General features: G+C 37.2%; 1 protein-coding gene across 1 annotated transcript in view; it reads left to right on the top strand.

Moving 5' to 3' along the window:
• Positions 1-17,951, top strand: part of RALYL (RALY RNA binding protein like) — a 191,283-nt gene that overhangs the window by 146,153 nt on the left and 27,179 nt on the right. Inside the window, exon 4 of the mRNA XM_007956195.2 lies at positions 4,030-4,193. Coding sequence (XP_007954386.2) covers positions 4,030-4,193 — 164 coding nt within the window. The remainder of the gene's footprint in view (positions 1-4,029; positions 4,194-17,951) is intronic.

Below are 17,951 nucleotides of genomic sequence, written 5' to 3'. Positions count from 1 at the left end.
TCTGGTTAGCAGGCAAGTGTCTTAGCCACTATGCTACCATATTTCAATTCTCAGAATAATTATTTTTCCAAAAAGAACAGGTAATATTCAATGACAAAATAATATAAATACATTGCATTTTAAAAATTCTTTTCTTAAATACTAAAAGTTTTTAAAGTCCTGAAATCTTGCTTCAAAATCACATTGATTGATAGTGACCAGTAGGAGTTTAGCCAATAGTCCAATAATCAGACAATGATTTATTAAAATATGTTACATTTACTTGAGCACACAGCAAGTAAAATTAATGTGAACATCAGGAAAATAATTTAGCAGCTCTGAGAAATATCTAAAATATAAATTAAAGATGACTAGTCAGGATATATGACTGTACATATATTCTATTTATTATGAGAAAAATAAGAAATTTTGTGAAAAAAAGATGAGAGTATGATAGTAGTTGTGTTGAAGTGTAAGATTGAGAGGGTTTTCTTCCCATGTATTTTTCCAAAAGTAATACAAAGTTTCTAATAAAAATAAACATTGACAACTTTTATTTAATTTTATGTCAATATGCAATGAAATTGCTTTTGTCTAAAAAATAGCTACTGTTTTAAAAAGTGGTTGACATCTAATATCTTTATTCTTCTAGACACAAATTATATCTATCTTTATCAATTAAATTAATTTTAAAGTTATATACCAGTTTTTAGCTTTTTCTGTGCATTAACATTATATATCACAGTTTTTATCTAAAGCAAACAAAATTCCAAAGAAAAATAGCGTAGGTGAAAACTAGAAATGTTTATTAAGTAAAATAATAATGCTTCACATTTTTTCAATAGTTTGCATTGAAGTTTGACTACATTTATTGTATTTACTTGAGAATAGGTCTTTCAGAGTTGTTATTTCAAAGTAGTGTTTTGGCAGGGAAGGGAAATTATGTGTTTGGCTCTATTATACAGCATTATCTATTTGACCTGTAAATAGTAGGGGAGAATAATTATTTTGATTAATAAATATTAGGGATTATGACAGACCATTAAAAAGAGAGAGAGAGAGAGAGAGAGAATATAGTAATTCCAAGAGTGGGAAGGAAAAAAAGAGGAAGAAGTTTTAAGATTTTTACTGGCTTTGAGATTTTGTTCCCATTTAATTCCATTGGATTGCAATCTTTTGGGTCAGTCTATAATCTTAAATGGACTATTTCTTTAGCCTAAAACTATTTGCCAATATTGATAAAGACAAAATTTCTTTAATTGGCTATAGACAGAATTCTGATAAGCCCACGCTTTTTTATCTTTTTCTTGAGCTGCCTTTCACCTACTTCCTTCTGCATTTAGAACCTCTGTGGCCCACCCTGCAATCCCAGAAAACCTCCCCCTTCCTTCCCATTCTTGTATTGTTATATTTTTATGCATTAGGACAATATTCTGTTCTATCTTTTATTTCTGGTGAATCCAAGAATGCCCCGTGAAAATTCAGAAATCTCCCTCAATCCTATAAAATTTTATAAAATTAAAAATTATGCTCTCATGTGTCTTATCTTTCTTTACTTTTGCTTTGGAAAGTATGTATCACATTTAAAACCTTAAAAGATGCTGCAGATCTTCCCACCAGCATGGCAGAAAAAAAATTGGTAAATCTTACTTGATCCTTTGTGAGAAAACAAGTCACCAGATATTCAGAGCACAAGGACCATTCCTCATAAGAATTTATAACAAAGGACACAACACATATTGAGTTTGTTAACAAAAAGTGTAGCTTCCTCACAATACAATGGATAAATGCAGTTCTCTTTTCTCAACACAAAATCAGGCCAGGCCAACTGTGGAGACTTTGTAATCCTTGACTGAGGGAAGCAATAGAAATATTGAGAAACATTTCTGTCCCCGATAAAATATCTTTACTGCATTGTAATTGAATTGGCAGTGAATACAGTGGTTTTACTTGGGCTGCCTTTTCGTTATAGCATGCTTACATCATTGTATATTTTCATTGTGCTTTAGAAATGTTCTTAACCCAATTTATAGATTAGTTTATTTAATGAGCCTGTTAAATTGCACTTTCATGGCCTGGGGAAATGGGCTCTCCAAAAGAGTTGGCTTTTATCTCCAGTGACAACTTCTCCCCTAGAAGAATCTCATTTGATGATCAGTTAACTGCCATTTTCCCCCCTCAGTAGCTTCAGGGGTTGTAGCTCATGCAAAGTGCTTTCGTATTTTGGTTCACTGACTTAAGGTGCTCTGTGAATTCAAATTATAAATAAGTAATGTAGACCTTGTTTTGTGATTGAAATGAGGGGCAAGTTTAGTTGACCCTTTTGATTTTCAAGCCCCTAGTGGTATAGATGATATTCATAACTCTTTTCAGCCTCATTCTGCCTGTATTCTTTGAAGTAAACTATAATGTGTTGACTTCCATGACCTGTTCTTTGCTAGCAGTTCCTCAGCTGTAATGGACTTTGCTTATTCACAGAGGATGGCACCTCTCTTGAACTCTGGCTCATGTTATTTCTTTTCCTTTCCAGACATCTCTTACTTTCCCCGGGCATGTATCCAAATCCTTTTGAACATTTACCTCTCTAATGTAGAACTTCCTACCACTAAGAAGTTCTGCTTCCAATGTGGTTTATATATTATTTTTCCCCATAATGTAGTAATTTTAAATGTCTCTGAATGAATATTTAGAAACTAATTTATCTTAATTTTTATTGAATTTCATATATTCCCAAAAGAGATCTCACATTTTCATCTGTATGTATAAACAAGATGTGAAATAACCTACCACAAAGGCAGGTTTTATTATTTTCTTCCTATTCTAATTTTCTCATTTCTGACATTCATAATGGATTGTTTTTATTGCCTATTTTACAGCAATTTCAAGAATATAATCCATATAATGTAACAATAAAATATCTAAATCAAAACTCTTAAGTCAATAATACTACCTCCTTTATAGTTGATAATGTAATCATGCATCTGGTTCACTGGAAAATATTTTAAAAAACAAATCAGTAAATATATCCCAGTATGTTTTCTCTACCCTTTAATGTTTCTCAAATGTTTAAGTCATCTAATGGTTTGTTGTACATTTGCATGGAATACAAATAATATGAAGCTTTTGAATCTATAAATTATATATATATATATATATATGTATATGTATATGTAAATAATGAAACATTCTTATTCTTTTCACTGTTTAGTGAAAACACATTGATTGTCATGCATAACATCTTTTACTTTTAGCAAAAGCTTTTAGATTTATTGACATTCTCTTTTGACAGAAAATTTTTCAATAGCTAATTATACAAATATCTCTAGTCTCAATTTCCACACCTTGCAAATGCTCCTATTAAGCTGGTCTTACTTTGTCTAGAATTCTTTTCCATTTTAAGCTCAATTTTCAGATTGGACAAAAATTTTCTTTTCTTTGTTCATGATTCTTCATGATCTTTTCCTCTTTCCAAGCTAGTGTGCTAATAAGTATCTGACAAGTAAGAGGAAGATTTCCATTCCTAAGAAGGGCAAATCTGTTTATGTAAGCAATGAAATATACTTGGGAGTAAAGGTCAGCATGATTTCACTGAATTACATGGTAGAATTGGAGCAACATTCCTTGTCTATTCCTACCTCATAAATGAGCCCATATTGGAGGCTAGACTCTAATGTCCAGAAAAAGTAGACCATGTATTGGCATCCTGATTCTTCAGTGAAAAATGACTCTATCAATAATATAGCTATGCCTGAATATGAGAAAAGGAGCTCTGGTGACATAGTGCCTAAGGCATTTGACTGCTATCCAGAAGGTTGGCAGTTCAAATCCACCAGCCACTCCGTGGAAGGAAGACTGAACAATCTACTTTCATAAAGATTTACCACCTCAGAAACCCAAAGGGGGTCGCTATGAGTCAAGAATATTAGAAAACATGAAATATAAACAATTTATAGAAATTTTCTACCAGACCACTCTCATAATGATTTCTCATGCATTTGTAAGGATCCATGGCATCATATCCACTCTCAGCACCATTTGTGTTTTGTGAAGGTTATTTGATTACCATGGGCGTGTGCCTCCACCTCCCCGTGCTGTAATTCCACTGAAGCGCCCCAGAGTGGCTGTAACAACGACTCGCAGAGGGAAAGGAGTCTTTTCCATGAAAGGGGGATCAAGATCTACCGTCAGCGGGTCCTCTTCATCAGGCTTTAAATGTAAGTAATGGTTATTTTATTTCCCTTTTAAAAAGGGATAAGTATCATTACACAAAGTCCTATGTTCCATAAATGAGCCAAATAATCATGGAGAGTACCTATTATGGGAAAACTACTACAGGAGTATGAACTGGATAAGAAATTGTCACTGCTTTCCAACACGCTATACTATAATACAAAAGACAAACACAAATACGACTAACAAAAACATGAGGCACACTGGAAAAGTGTTTTATCAGAACAACTGATATTGTGCTCTGAGCCCATTTAGTTATGGCATATTAAAATCCTGCAATATAGGATGTTGCTTTTAATGAAGAAACAATTCCACTTCACCTGAAAGAGTATAATCTATCTTGCCAGAGGAACAGTATGCGAAATGTATGCATGCTTTGAAAAGTAAGCCTGAAAATCATAAAGCAGGTGAACTATATAATAGATACATTGAAAGTGTAACTTACCATACTATATTATACCATATTATAAATCACTATGAGAGTTTTGTATCTGAAAACATTTAATGCCATAAAGAAAAGAAAATCATATATACATAATTTCAAGCTGCTTAGTAAAATGGAGACAGAAACTTTCCAACTAAATATACTGCTAGATTTTCATACAGATTGACTCAGAAGAACTCTTTTTTTTTTGAAGATGGTTGTCTGATTCCATGAAGATTAAGCCGGGAAATCCTATGGGACAGTTCTATTCTGTCCTCTAGTATTGCTATGGGAAATCTGGTAGCATAGCGGTTAAGGCACTTGACTGCTAACCAGAAAGAAGCCTGGCAGTTTAAGCCCATCAGCCACTCCTTGGAAGGAAGGTTGGGCAATCTACTTCTGTAGTGATACTGCCTCGGAAACCCAAGGAGGGGTCGCTATGAGTCAGGTATGACTCGATGGCACATAACAACAACAACAGTATTGCTGTAAGTCAGAACTGACTGACAGCAACAGGTTAATCTTTTTTTTTTTTAATGCATTTTATTGAAATATAATTTATGTACAGTGAAATACACAAAACTAAAGTGACATGGGTTAATTTTTTTGTTTGTTTGTTTGTTTGTTTTTGCAGAGTTCCCTCTCCTCCCCTCCCACCCCTGGCAACCAACAAAGAAAGTTTCCCTCCAGATATAAACCTTTCCTTGACCCTCCAAAACAACGAACTGATACTATATTTGTCCTTCTGTGATTGACGTATTTCACTCAGCATAATGTCCTCCACAAGTTCATCCATGTTATGCAGTGTTTTGCAGACTCTACATTATTCTTTAGTGCTGCATAGCATTCCATTGTGTGTATGTACCATAGTTTGATCATCCACTCTTCCATTGATGGGCACATAGGTTATTTCCATCTTTTTGCTCTTGTAAATAGTGCTGCAATGAACATGGGTATGCATATCTCTGTTCCTGTAATGGCGCTCACCTCTCTAGGATATATACCTAGTAATGGGATTGCTCTGGTAGCATAGTGCTTAAGGCACTTGACTGCTAACCAGAAGGCTGGCAGTTCAAATTCACCAGCCACTCCTCAGAAGGAAGGTTGGGCAATCTACTTCCGTAGTGATACTGCCTCTGAAACCCAAGGAGGGGTCGCTATGAGTTGGGTCCGACTCGATGGCAAATAACAACAACAATGGGATTACTGGGTCAAATGCTATCTCCAATTCCAGCTTTCTAAGGAATTAGCATACTGCTTTCCACAGTGGTTGTATCACTTCACGGTCCCACCAGTAATGTATGAGAGTCCCAGTCTCTCCATATCCCTGCCAGTATTTGTTATTTTCTGTCTCATTGAACCTTGTCTTCAGTGCTGGGGTGAGGCGGTATCTCATTGTTGTTTTGATTTGCATCTCCTTGACGGCCAATGATCATGAGCATCTCTTCATGTATTTGCTGGCTGCCTGTATATCCTCCTTGGTGACCTGTCTATTCATGTCTTCTGCCCATGTTTCAATTGGATTGTTAATCCCTTTGCTGTTGAGGCATTGGAGTTTTATATAAATCTTAGGGATAAGTCCCTTGCCAGATATGTAATTATCGACAAGTATGAATTTGTTGTTGTCATTTTGTTATGTGCTTTTTCATGGTGTCGATTTCTTTGATCCATATAATTTTTTGTGCTGAGCTCATTTTGCTTATGAATCATGTTATCACTTCCTTCGTTGCTATTGTTTTAGTATTTGCTAAATGTTTGTGCTGGTCCTCTGTTTTATTTTGATGTAAAGGGTTATCATTTTTCTTTGAGTTTACCTGTGATTTATAGTTTTCTTCCCAAGTTTAGAACAGTCTGCTCTATCTTGTAGTTGTCTTGACTTCCCTACCATTTAGAAGTTCTGTAACTACACAACTTTTTCCCTCTTTTTGGTTTATAGTTGTCCTCATTTGTGGGTTGGTATCTCTGGTTCCCTGTTTACAATCTTGTAGGCTTATTTACTTTGGATATTTCTGTAACTGGGTTGGTTTCTGGGTTATTTCATCATGTGTGTTAATTCTCAGTTATTGTTTGCTGTTGTTGGTTCTCTATCCAAAGGACTCCCTTTAGCATCTCTTGTAAGGTTGGTCTGGTTTTAACAAATTCCTTTTAATTTCTGCTTATCTGAAAATCTCCAAATTTCACCATTATATTTGAGGGACAGTTTTGCTGGGTATATAATTCTTGGTTCAAAATTTTTCTCTTTCAGGGTTTTATATATACCATCCCATTGCCTTCTCGCTTGCATGGTTTCTGCTGAGAAATACTAGCTTACTCTTATTGGTTGTCCCTTGTAGGTAACTTTTTGTTTTTCCCATGCTGCTTTTAGGATTCTTTCTTTGTCTTTAGTTTTGTGAGTTTGATGATTATATGGCTCAGTGATTTTCTTTTGGGGTCTATCTTGTTTGGGGTTCATTGGACTTCTTGAATGCATATATTCTCACATTTCATCATACCAGGAAAGTTCTCTTCTAACAAATCTTTAACAATTTTTTCTGTGGTTTTATTTGTCTCTTCCTGTTCTGGAATTTGATTACACTTTTGATGGTATTCCCCATGAACCCTTGGCTTTCTTCATTTTGTTTTGATCTTTCTTCTGATTGATCCCTTACCAAAGAAGTGTTGAGGTATTTGTCTTCAATATCACCATGGTTCAATTCTACTCCTTTGCCCATTCAATATGTTATGTATTTTTGAAAATTTAGTATCTATCTTCTGAATTTCTGTCTGTAGATTTTGTATCATTTCTAATTTTTCATTTATTTTGTCATTTTGTTCTTGTATTGTCTTTTGAAATTGTTCTAGGGTTTTCTCTGTTTTCCTCAATTTTGTCAATGTTTTCTTTGATCTGTCTCTCAATTCATTGAAGGTACCTATATATAATTCTTTTGAATTCTTTATCAGGGAATTCCAATGCTGCATCTTCCTCGTGGGTGTGTTTTGGGTCTGTAGCCTTGTCCCTTGTTTCTCCTGCTTTATCTTGCTTCTTTGTGTGGACTGTAATGTTCTGTTGTCTCCAAGGCATTATGACATTTTTGTGTTTATCTTTAATTAGTGATCATATGTTTGAGTGACTTGCCCACGCTTTTCATTTTCTTTGTTTTGTTTGTATGTTATCGATGTAAGCAGGGTACTGTGCTGTGCTCCTCTATTCGTTAGTTGCCAGCACTTATACACTCACCACCTGTCTCCTTTCCCATTGTCAGCCTCCCATATGTCCCTGCTGTCCTTGGCAAATGGAACCTATTCTTAGGTCCCTGGAATCCAAGTGAGAATGCTGTCATTTTAAAATCCAAAATGGCTGCCACTTGTAAAGATTCAAAATGGCTGCACCCTGGGTCACTTTAAATATCCAAAATGGCTGCCACTTGTAAACAAGCAAAATGGCTGCATCGTCCAGACAGCCGAAAGTCCACAGCTCAGGTTGTCTCTCTCCTTGCTGTTTCCCTTTGTAGTCATAGGCCACCAGCACAGTTGTCCCTGAAGCCCTTGGCAACCAGGCCTGATCTTTAGGTCAGTTCTCAGGTTCCAACACCACTTGGAAATATTCCAGCTATTGGTTCCATCAGAGTAGCTGAGAGTCCACTGTTCCAACCATCTCCATACTCACTGTTTTCATTCAGATTTTTCCACTAGTTGGTGCCTCATCCACTTCTGTATACTTCCTTTTACAGCTCAGGGCTCCAAGATTATCTTCCATATCTCTGTAAATTGGTTTCTCTTTTCTTTGTTGAAGAGGATCTGTGTAGCTTGACTGCCTATTCATCTGACCAGAAGTCTCAGAACTCTCATTTTTTTATTAGAATAGTTCTACTAAGGAAAGAATAGAAAAATTCCTACATTCCTTAAATTACATTTCAGCAGAGGAGATGGGCAATAAGCAAACAAAATGTGAGCTGTCAGACAGTAGATGATTGCTACACAATTTAATACCTCATACACTGCCATAGAGTTAATTCCAACTCATAGCATCCCTGTAGGACAGAGTAGAAGTGCCCCCACAACACTTCCAAGGTGTAAATCTGTACAGAAGCAGACAGCCACATCTTTCTTCCATTCCTAGTGGCTAATTAATGGGTTTGAAGGGAACTCTGGTAGCATAGTGCCTAAGGCGCTTGACTGCTAACCAGAAAGAAGCCTGGCAGTTTAAGCCCATCAGCCACTCCTTGGAAGGAAGGTTGGGCAATCTACTTCCGTAGTGATACTGCCTAGGAAACCCAAGGCTATGAGTCAGGTCTGACTGGACGGCATATAACAACAACAACAATAAATTTGAACCCCAACGTTTCAGTTAGCAGTCAAATGCTTTAATCATTGTGCCTCCAGGACTCCTTATGCAATAGAAGTAGGCTGAATAAAGGCATAGAGAAAGATAGGATCTTCCATCTTCCATAGGATGGTCTATGACTTTCTGAGGACAATCTGTCTTTGAGCAGAAACCTGGAGGAAATAAGGGAGTGAAAGAGTGAGCCTCAAGACTATCTGGTGGAGAATGGTCAGTGCAGAGACCCTACGCTGCTATAGCCAAAGAACAAGGAAGCCAATGTGGCTGCGGCAGAGCAAGGGACAGAAATATGTCAGAAGGTATTGTGAGGTAGTATCTTCTTCCATATGTTCTTCTGAAATGCTAATTTGTCTGTTAGCAATTTCACAACTAACGAGTTGGGTATATTTAGTTCAGAAATCAAGTGTTTGTTTTTCAGTAACAATTTTTAAAATTTATTTTAATTATCTTTTAAGTTGCATTTGTCTTTGGGAGTTTTTAAAAGGAAAACTAAATTAATTCCATTTTAATGTCCACTAATTCCTTTTTAAGAAATTGGTGATGTTGGCAGATCATAGCACAAGTCTGCAATAATTTCTTTCTTGATTTTCCATTCTGCTGCTTTCTTTTAAATATGCTGTCTAGTTCAGGATTTGCATAAAGGATAGTGCTGTTCTCGCTATTTCCAAATCAGTCTTCAGAAAAGCCATATCTGTCCCTTTCTTATTTCGAGCTCCAAAAGGAGAATTCATAATTACAGTATCCAATGATTTGGACATTCTGTTAGATAATGAGCACACATCACATTAAACTATGTCAATATTTATTAACTCAAACTCTTCTACATTCCTATGAAATGTTTCTAGTGCATCTCACTGCCGTTGTGTCAGATCTGATTCATAGCAACCCCTCCTTGGGTTTCCAAGGAGGTATCACTACAGAAGTAGATTGCCCAACCTTCCATCCAAGGAGTGGCTGGTGGGTTTGAACTGACAGCCTTCTGGTTAGCAGTCAAATGCCTTAGGCACGATACCACCAGAGCTCATGGTACATCTAACCTATAACTCTGCTCCTAGCACTGCAGTTCTTATGGTAGGCACCCCACAACCATATTCTAGATCTGCAGTCACTTTATTTTCAATGTTATCACGTGAGTCATTGATTGCATAGAGCATACATATGGCAATGTGTGGCCTGGCCAGATACTGTTCTAGAAGTAGTTTGGGCTTTTTGATCCATGCACTTATTGCACATGACACTCCAGTTTTTAAGCCTTTGTTTCTTCTCCCCTCCTCCTTCCTGTTCCCTTCTATTTTCTCCTCATCAGGGTTTGAGGATACTAGATGTGCAGAGCAATCTCTTCTACCCACATCTTGTTCTTCCCCCTTCTTTATCAGCCCTGTGGGCTGGGGTTGGAGTCAGGGTAGTGGTCAGTATAAGACATTGTTGACACTCCTCTGGGATGCAGGGCACTCAGGATGCACGTGGTCTGGGCTGTTGCATCTTTCTTTCTCCCTAGGCCAGTGATAGATGGAGGCTCAGAACCCAGATGTCTTCCATCAGCCTTGGCCAGGGTGGGACACTCTGGCCAGAGATCAATTTTTCAGTTCTAAAACTCATATTTTTTTATTGCTTCAGTTTAAGAGTTGTCATAATGTTTGGATGAACATTCTCTAACATTGGTTTTGTGTCCACAGTAACCACATGGTCTAGTTGTTTGCCTTTATCTCCCTCTTACAAAAAACTGTGCTCTGGTTTGCATCTGTGCACACTAAGCTGTTGTTAGGGATTTATTTCAAAATTGGCTAGTAGATTCTTCAACCTCTCTTTTAGTAAGTGAGAAAGGCTCATTTTTACCAGGCTGCAAGCTGGGATAGACTGTCCACCCAACGGTCCACCTCCCCTCTAGCCATGCCTCTGGAGTCAGTGCAGTGAGTTGTGTGTGGTCTTTCTCCCCATTCTAAGGGAATTTATCTGTTCCCCCCCTCCCAAAAAACTCAAGAGTCAAAAACATTCTTCCCCGATATCTAGTAAAGGCAAGATCTTTTTCAAGCACCTGTAACCTTGGTGCCTTCCCCATCCCTAAAGATACAAATAGTATAATCCAAGGCCTCCACCTTCTTTCAGAGGACATGAGGTCTTACTTATATCTGAATGCACTTCCAATTTCCATGTCAACCATGATTTATTTTATTATATACTTTAATTTAACTTCAGGTGTATTCGAGTTTCAATCCTTCAAAAATCCCCACATATTGAAAAATTTAATGATTTTTTTTTCATACATTGGAATAAATATGTTTACTAAAGTTGAAAGAAATAATAACAAAATGATCTTTATGGAGAGATAAATTGCCAGGTTACCTACTTGGAGAAATAATAGCAATTAGCATTATATTTTGTCATTGAATTACATGTGGCATAAGCATCTATTCTTAAATCATATATGAAGTTTTATTTGGTCCCTTTCTGGTTTTGTGTGACAGATTAGACAGTCTTCAGGAAAGGTGACATCTGACAATTGGCTTACTAAATATAAACCAGACCTGCTTAGAAAGAAATGTAGTATACTTTATTTTTTAACAACGGTTGTCCTTTGGAACTGTGCATTTGTTAATCTAGAAAAATTTAGATAACTAATAGCTGGAATGACTCAATAAGTTATAAGGTAAAAATATGTTGTGTGGACCATCTAGTAAAATAATTATTACAGAATTATTATGGGTATATTAATTCTCAAATTGTGTTTATTTTAATTAAATTTTTCTTCATAGAAGAGCAACAGGTTGATTAATTCTATGCATGTTTTGTGTAATTTTATATATTTAGAGCACAATTCACAAAACTTAACTGTAGATTAGTATTATCTCTATGGAAACATAATCCACTTGTAATCATAACTAAAATTATAAAAACTACACATTATCTCTAAAAAATATGAACAGATTACATTAGATAGATAAAGGAACATAGATATGGATACACATAAACACATACACACATACACATATGTTTTGGTTATCTCTAGTGCCACTCTGACAGGAATATACCACAAATGAGATGGCTTTAAAAAGGAAGAATTTATTCTCTTACAGTTTTGGAGGCTGGAAGTCTGAGTTCAAAGTGCCAGACTCTAGGGACTGGGTGAAAACCCCTTAACCTTGTGCTTTAGCTCAGCTTTTGCTACCAGGCCCCTGAAGCTAGAGGCGTCTCTTCATTCAAGCAGATGCTGAGGCTAACAGGCTCAAGGTCAATAAGTAAAATGGCACAGTCCCAATATAACCAGACCACACAGCAGGCCATTGATGCAAGTCCCATTAACAGCCCCAAGATTGGCAGACAACATGGCAGGCTGTTGAACGATGACACAGCTACATGCAGGATTCAAGCATGCCAAAAGCCGCAGACTTTTCTCAATGCTTCTCCTTATATACTAGAAGCAGATGACATGCCTAAGGCAGCTACTCAGCTGCTCCAGTAGATTCCACCATGGAGATGATGACCAGTCTCACCATGGGGAATAAATACATCCAGCTGCCCGGCCGCTCAAAACCAGGCCCAGCCAAGCAGACACAGAACCTTAACTACCACAATATATATGCATATATTATATATAGAGAGATAATCATTATTTGATAGTGTTTTTATAAATAGACTGGTTTCTGGGAATAACAATAATCTTCAAATTCAAATCACAAATGAAAATTTAAGTGTGTATAAAATATATTATGTTAATATTGGCTTAATCTAATTGAATATTCACTGAGGTATCTATCTTGCTCTTTTATTAATAGCCATTTCCCAGTATTTAATGGCTTGGCAAGTTCAGAAAAGAAAATTAATGTTATAGCTTGGATAATTTGTCATTTCTTATTTCAGAACTTTTAATATGACTAAATCCCACTGAGAAGAAAACTATATAAAGAAAAATATGTATTAACATGATAATTTGCCAAAGATGAATACTGATAAGTTTTGAAAATGGATTACTTTCTCTCTTATTTTTTCTTTTTTCCAAATCAAATTCAACTAAAACTATAATCCATCTGTCCTGTCTCACATCTTGGAGTTACAAGATAAAGAACATGTGACCTTACAGAAAACACTTTTAAAAAGAACCAACATGTATACCTGTGAGCTTTAGCTGTAGTTTCTTAGTGGAAAACTCAATGCCTTCTGAAAAAAATATTCTATTGAATCAGTCCTTTTAAATAATTTATTTTAAAATCAAATGTCTAATAAGAAAATCCTGCAGTCTTTGGGGACCTATCACTGGCTTTTAGTGAAAGCATAGGTGACAGGTGACTATAAAATCTCTGAAGTGTCTAAAAGAGGTTCCTGTGTGGTGCAGTTTACTGTGGAAGAAGGGCCAGGCAATATGTTTCATAAAGTGTGCAGGCAGGAAAAACCTAAGGGGCAGTTCTACTCTGCAACACATGGGATCACCATGAGTCAGAATTGACTTGACAGCAATGAGTTTGGGTTTTTTTGGTTTTTAAAGTGTTTAACAGGAAATTAATTAAAGACAATTCAGCTTCACTTATGAAATAATTGTTGAGGGCTTATCCCAATCCCTAAAAGAAAGTTGTATTGTGTTATTGTGTTGGGTATTTTTCCCCCCACCCAAAGTATATGATTTTTATGTGCAGATTAAGCATCACCCAGTAAGATAATGTTAGTAACAGCCAGAATATTGATAAACATCCATACATCCATCATCTTGGGCAAAGTATATATTCTACCATGAAGGTTTTAAGTAAAGAAATTATTGTTGGCTTCAGAGGTCAGGAAGGCTTGATAGAGGTTCTTGAATGGAACTTAGAAGGCCAGGTGGACTTGGAAAGACAGAGGCAGAGAGACTCCTGAATTTCGAAGAGGCAATATATGGAGGTGGAAAAAAGTGGAGACATTGCTGTCAGATTGCCTGTGGTGGAATCCATGCTTCACAATGTACTACCATTCTAGCCTTTTGGAAATCTTCCCTACACACCTCTATTTTATCATGTGGAAAATGGAAATAATAATTTCCCATAGATTGTATAATAAAAAAAATCCAACAGATGGTTGTGAGAATTAAATTACTTATCCATATGAAGAGCTTGTGCAGTTCTTGGAACGTAATTTACATACAATTAGATTGACAATGAAGTTGATAATGATGGTGATTACAGTAGAGCACAGCTAAGAGCATGGGATATGAAATGGCTGGTCTGTGATCCAATTCTAGCTCTGCCATTTTCTGGATTTGGGGTGAGTCACCTTACTTCTTGTGTAAACTTCTCATCTGTGAAATAGGAATGATAATTTTACTGCCTTCTTCCATAGAACTGATGTGAGGGTTAAATGAACACACACATGTAAAAACCTCTAATAATGTCTAGAATTAAGAAGGTCTCGATAGAAAGTAAACAATAATGATTGTCACTATTATCGTTTCCTAAGCAAAAACTTAGTGCTGGGAATGTCATTTGAGAAACTGAAGACATTATAATTAAGCACAACAAAGATAAGGTTGTGTAACAGGGTAATGGAAAACTGTGCAAAATATTGAAAGGTTTGGATATCATCCAGGAGAGAGAGAAAAGACTCTCAGTAAAGTACGACCTGGTCATAATTATATTTTAGGAAATCCATGTATTAGGGGTTAAGTGAATATAAGATCTAAACAAAGTGTGCAGAACTTTTCATTCTTATGCATTCTAGGATGTTTAGCCGCATCCTGGGCTCTACCCATTAGATATCAATAGTTTCCCTCCCTCAAGTTGCAGCAACCCAAATCTTTCCAGACATTGCAACATCTCCCCTGGAAAGCAAAATCGCCCTGTGTTAAGAACCACTGATCTAGATGTTTAGCTGCTGTGGGTTTTTTTTGTTTGTTTGTTTTTGTTTTCTGTCCCTGAATAGATTTAACACAAAAGTGATTAAAATAAATTGAAATATTTTTCACCACATAACTCAGAGATGCACACAGTTTCTGATATAGACAGATGGTATCATCCCATGTGCCCAATTTCCTTTCTGGATTATATCTCATGTTGCAGCAAAAGGTGCAAACATCATTTTGTTGACCGTATCAGAATGTAATAACACTTATCACCAAAATCAATGAAATCCTGAGAGAGAACAAGTCTAAAATAATTTAATATGGCTTTTTTTTTTTTTCCTACCCAACTGCTGCAGTGACAGTTTGGGAAAAATATTTAAGATTATCTGTATGATGCAACCTGACCCCTCATTTCTCTAGTGTCATTCTTGCCTAAAAACAAGCTAAAGCTCTATATGCCGGGAGTTTTGTTATTTCTTTTCTCCCCCCGCCCCATTTATCATTCTGCTATTCTTGAGGAATAATTTTAAATTCAAGCTAAATAATCACTTATGAAAATAAATTATTATGTTCTAAAAATTAACTCTCACTGCTGTCAAGTCGGATCCAACTCATAGCAACCCCTCCTTGGGTTTCCGAGGCAGTATCTCTATGGAAGTAGATTGCCCAACCTTCCTTCCAAGGAGTGGCTGGTGGGTTTGAACTGCCAGCCTTCTGGTTAGCAGTCATTATGTTCTACTAGACTATAAAAAATATTTTATGAGAACATCATATTTTGTTTTGTCTACAATTATTTTGCCAAGTTTTTCATTGTAGAACTTAGAGAAAAAGAGAGTTTTCTTTTGTAGATAATATTATTGGTAGCTTCTAAAACCCCTGTTCCATGTGTACACTCATTACTAAGGCAACCATCTTGTATATTATCTTAAAATTCCATCTTTAACTGGTAATCCCATATTTATTTTTCTGCCTCTGGTCTCTCCTTTAAATTCCAGACTCATATACCTTACTGCCTATCTATCACCTGCATTTGGATACCAATACAAACCTATTGCCATTGAGTCAATTCTGACTCTTAGTGACCCTATATTAAAGAGTAGAACTGCCCCATATAGTTTCCAAGGCTATGTACATCTTTACAGAAGCAAACTGCCACATCTTTCTTCTGCAGAGCAGATGGTGAACCACCGATCTTTTGATTTGCTTTAACCACTGCACCACCAGAGCGCTTTTGGATACCAAAACCAAACCAAGCCCATTGCCATCAAGTCAATTCTGACTCATAACAAACTCACCGGGTTTCCAAGGCTATAAATCTTTACAGAAGTAGATTGCCTCATCTTCCTCCTGTGGAGGAGCTGATGGGTTTGAACTACCACCCTTCTGTTAGCAGCCAAATGCCTTACTCACTACACCACCAGAGCTCCTTTGAATACTAATAAACACCTCAAATTTACAAGTCTAAAAAAAAAAACAACTGATCTTCCCCATACAACCTGAGCCTCCCATAATCTCCCCTACTTAGCAAATGGCAATTCCATCCTTCCAGTTACTCAGGCTAAAAATTCTAAGAGTTCTTCATTACTCTCTCTTACACACACTCTCCTTCCCAATCCATCATCCAATCCTTCTCCCTCCGTCTTTAAAATATATACAAAATCCATTTCCTTCTCATCAGCCAACTGCTAATACCTTGGTCCAATCCTATCTACCATCATCTAGCCCTTGAATTATTTCTGGTCTTATTGATTCACCCTTGCCCCTTTTTGTCTTTTCACAATATAAAATCAGAATAATCTTCAAAGTTAACTGTTGCCCCCTATATCCCTCTAAGTAAAAGCTAAAGTATTTACTTTGGTCTCCAAGACCCTATCAACTACTCATCTGTCAGTTTGTCATACTGTAATGGCTTGTGTGTTGCTGTGAGGCTGGAGGCTATGCCACCAGTATTTCAAATGCCAGCAAAGTCACCTATGGTGGACAGGTTATAGCAGAGCTTACAGACTAGACAGGGTGAGAAGAAGGATACAATCAGCCACTTCTGAAAAAAATGCCCACTGAAAAGCTTATGGAAGGCAGTAAAACTCTGCCTGTTCTGGTTACCTAGTCCCACTCTGACAAGAATATACCACAAATGGGATGGCCTTAACAGATAGGAGTTTATTCTCTTACAATTTGAAGGCTTTAAGTCTGAGTTCAAAGTGCCAGGCTCTAGGGGCTGGGTGAAAGACCCTCAGCCTTGGGCTTCAGTTCTGCCTCCAACTCCCAGCCCACTGAAGCTACAGGCTTTTCTTCACTCAGACAGCTGCTGACTGCTGAGGCCGTCAAGCCCAAGGTTGACAAGTAAAATGGCACAGTCCTGATGTTACCAAACCATACAGCAGGCCGTTGATTCAAGTCCATTTTAAGTCTCAAGGTTGGTAAAGCATGAAAGGCTGCTGAACAATGACATGGCTACATGCAGGGTCCAAGCGTGCCATATGCTAGAGACCATTCCCAAAGCTGCTGCTTGTATATAGGAAGCAGACCACATACCCAAAGACAGCTACTCAGCTGCTCACAGTAGATTCCACCATGGAGTTGATTACCAGTCTCATCAAGGGGAATACTATACCCAGCTGCCCAGCCACTCAACCAGGCCTAGCCAAGTTGACCCAAAAACATAACCACCACACTGCATGATATATTACTGGAAAACTTTATGAACAGCCCTGAAACACTGCCTGATATAGTGTCAGAAGTTGAGCCCCTCAAGTTGGAAGGCTCTCAAAATATGACTGATGTGGTAGTTAGGGTTATGAGACAACTTGGCTGGGCCTGGTTTTGAGTGGGTGGGCAGCGGGATGTAGTTATTCCCTGTGGTGAGATTGATAATCAACTCCATGGTGGAATCTACTGGAGCAGCTAAGTAGCTGTCTTAGGGATGTGATGTGCTTCCATTACATAAGGAGAAGCATTGAGAAAGGTCTGCAGCTTTTGGCATGTTTGACTCCTGTATGTAGCTGAGTCATCATTCAGCAACCTGCCATGTTGTCTACTGATCTTGGGATTGTTAATGAACTTGAATCAGTGATTTGCCATGTGGTTTGGTAATATCGGGACTATGCCTTTTTACTTGTGGACCTTGGGTTTGTCAGCCTCAGCAGCCAGCAGCTGCCTGAGTTAAGAAAATCCTCCAGCTTCAGGGGGCTAGG

This window comes from Orycteropus afer, unplaced genomic scaffold (assembly GCF_000298275.1).
Source record: "Orycteropus afer afer isolate SDZICR_OR568_19922 unplaced genomic scaffold, OryAfe1.0 scaffold00580, whole genome shotgun sequence".
NCBI lineage: Eukaryota > Metazoa > Chordata > Mammalia > Tubulidentata > Orycteropodidae > Orycteropus > Orycteropus afer.
This window is presented reverse-complemented; position numbering and strand designations above follow the sequence as displayed.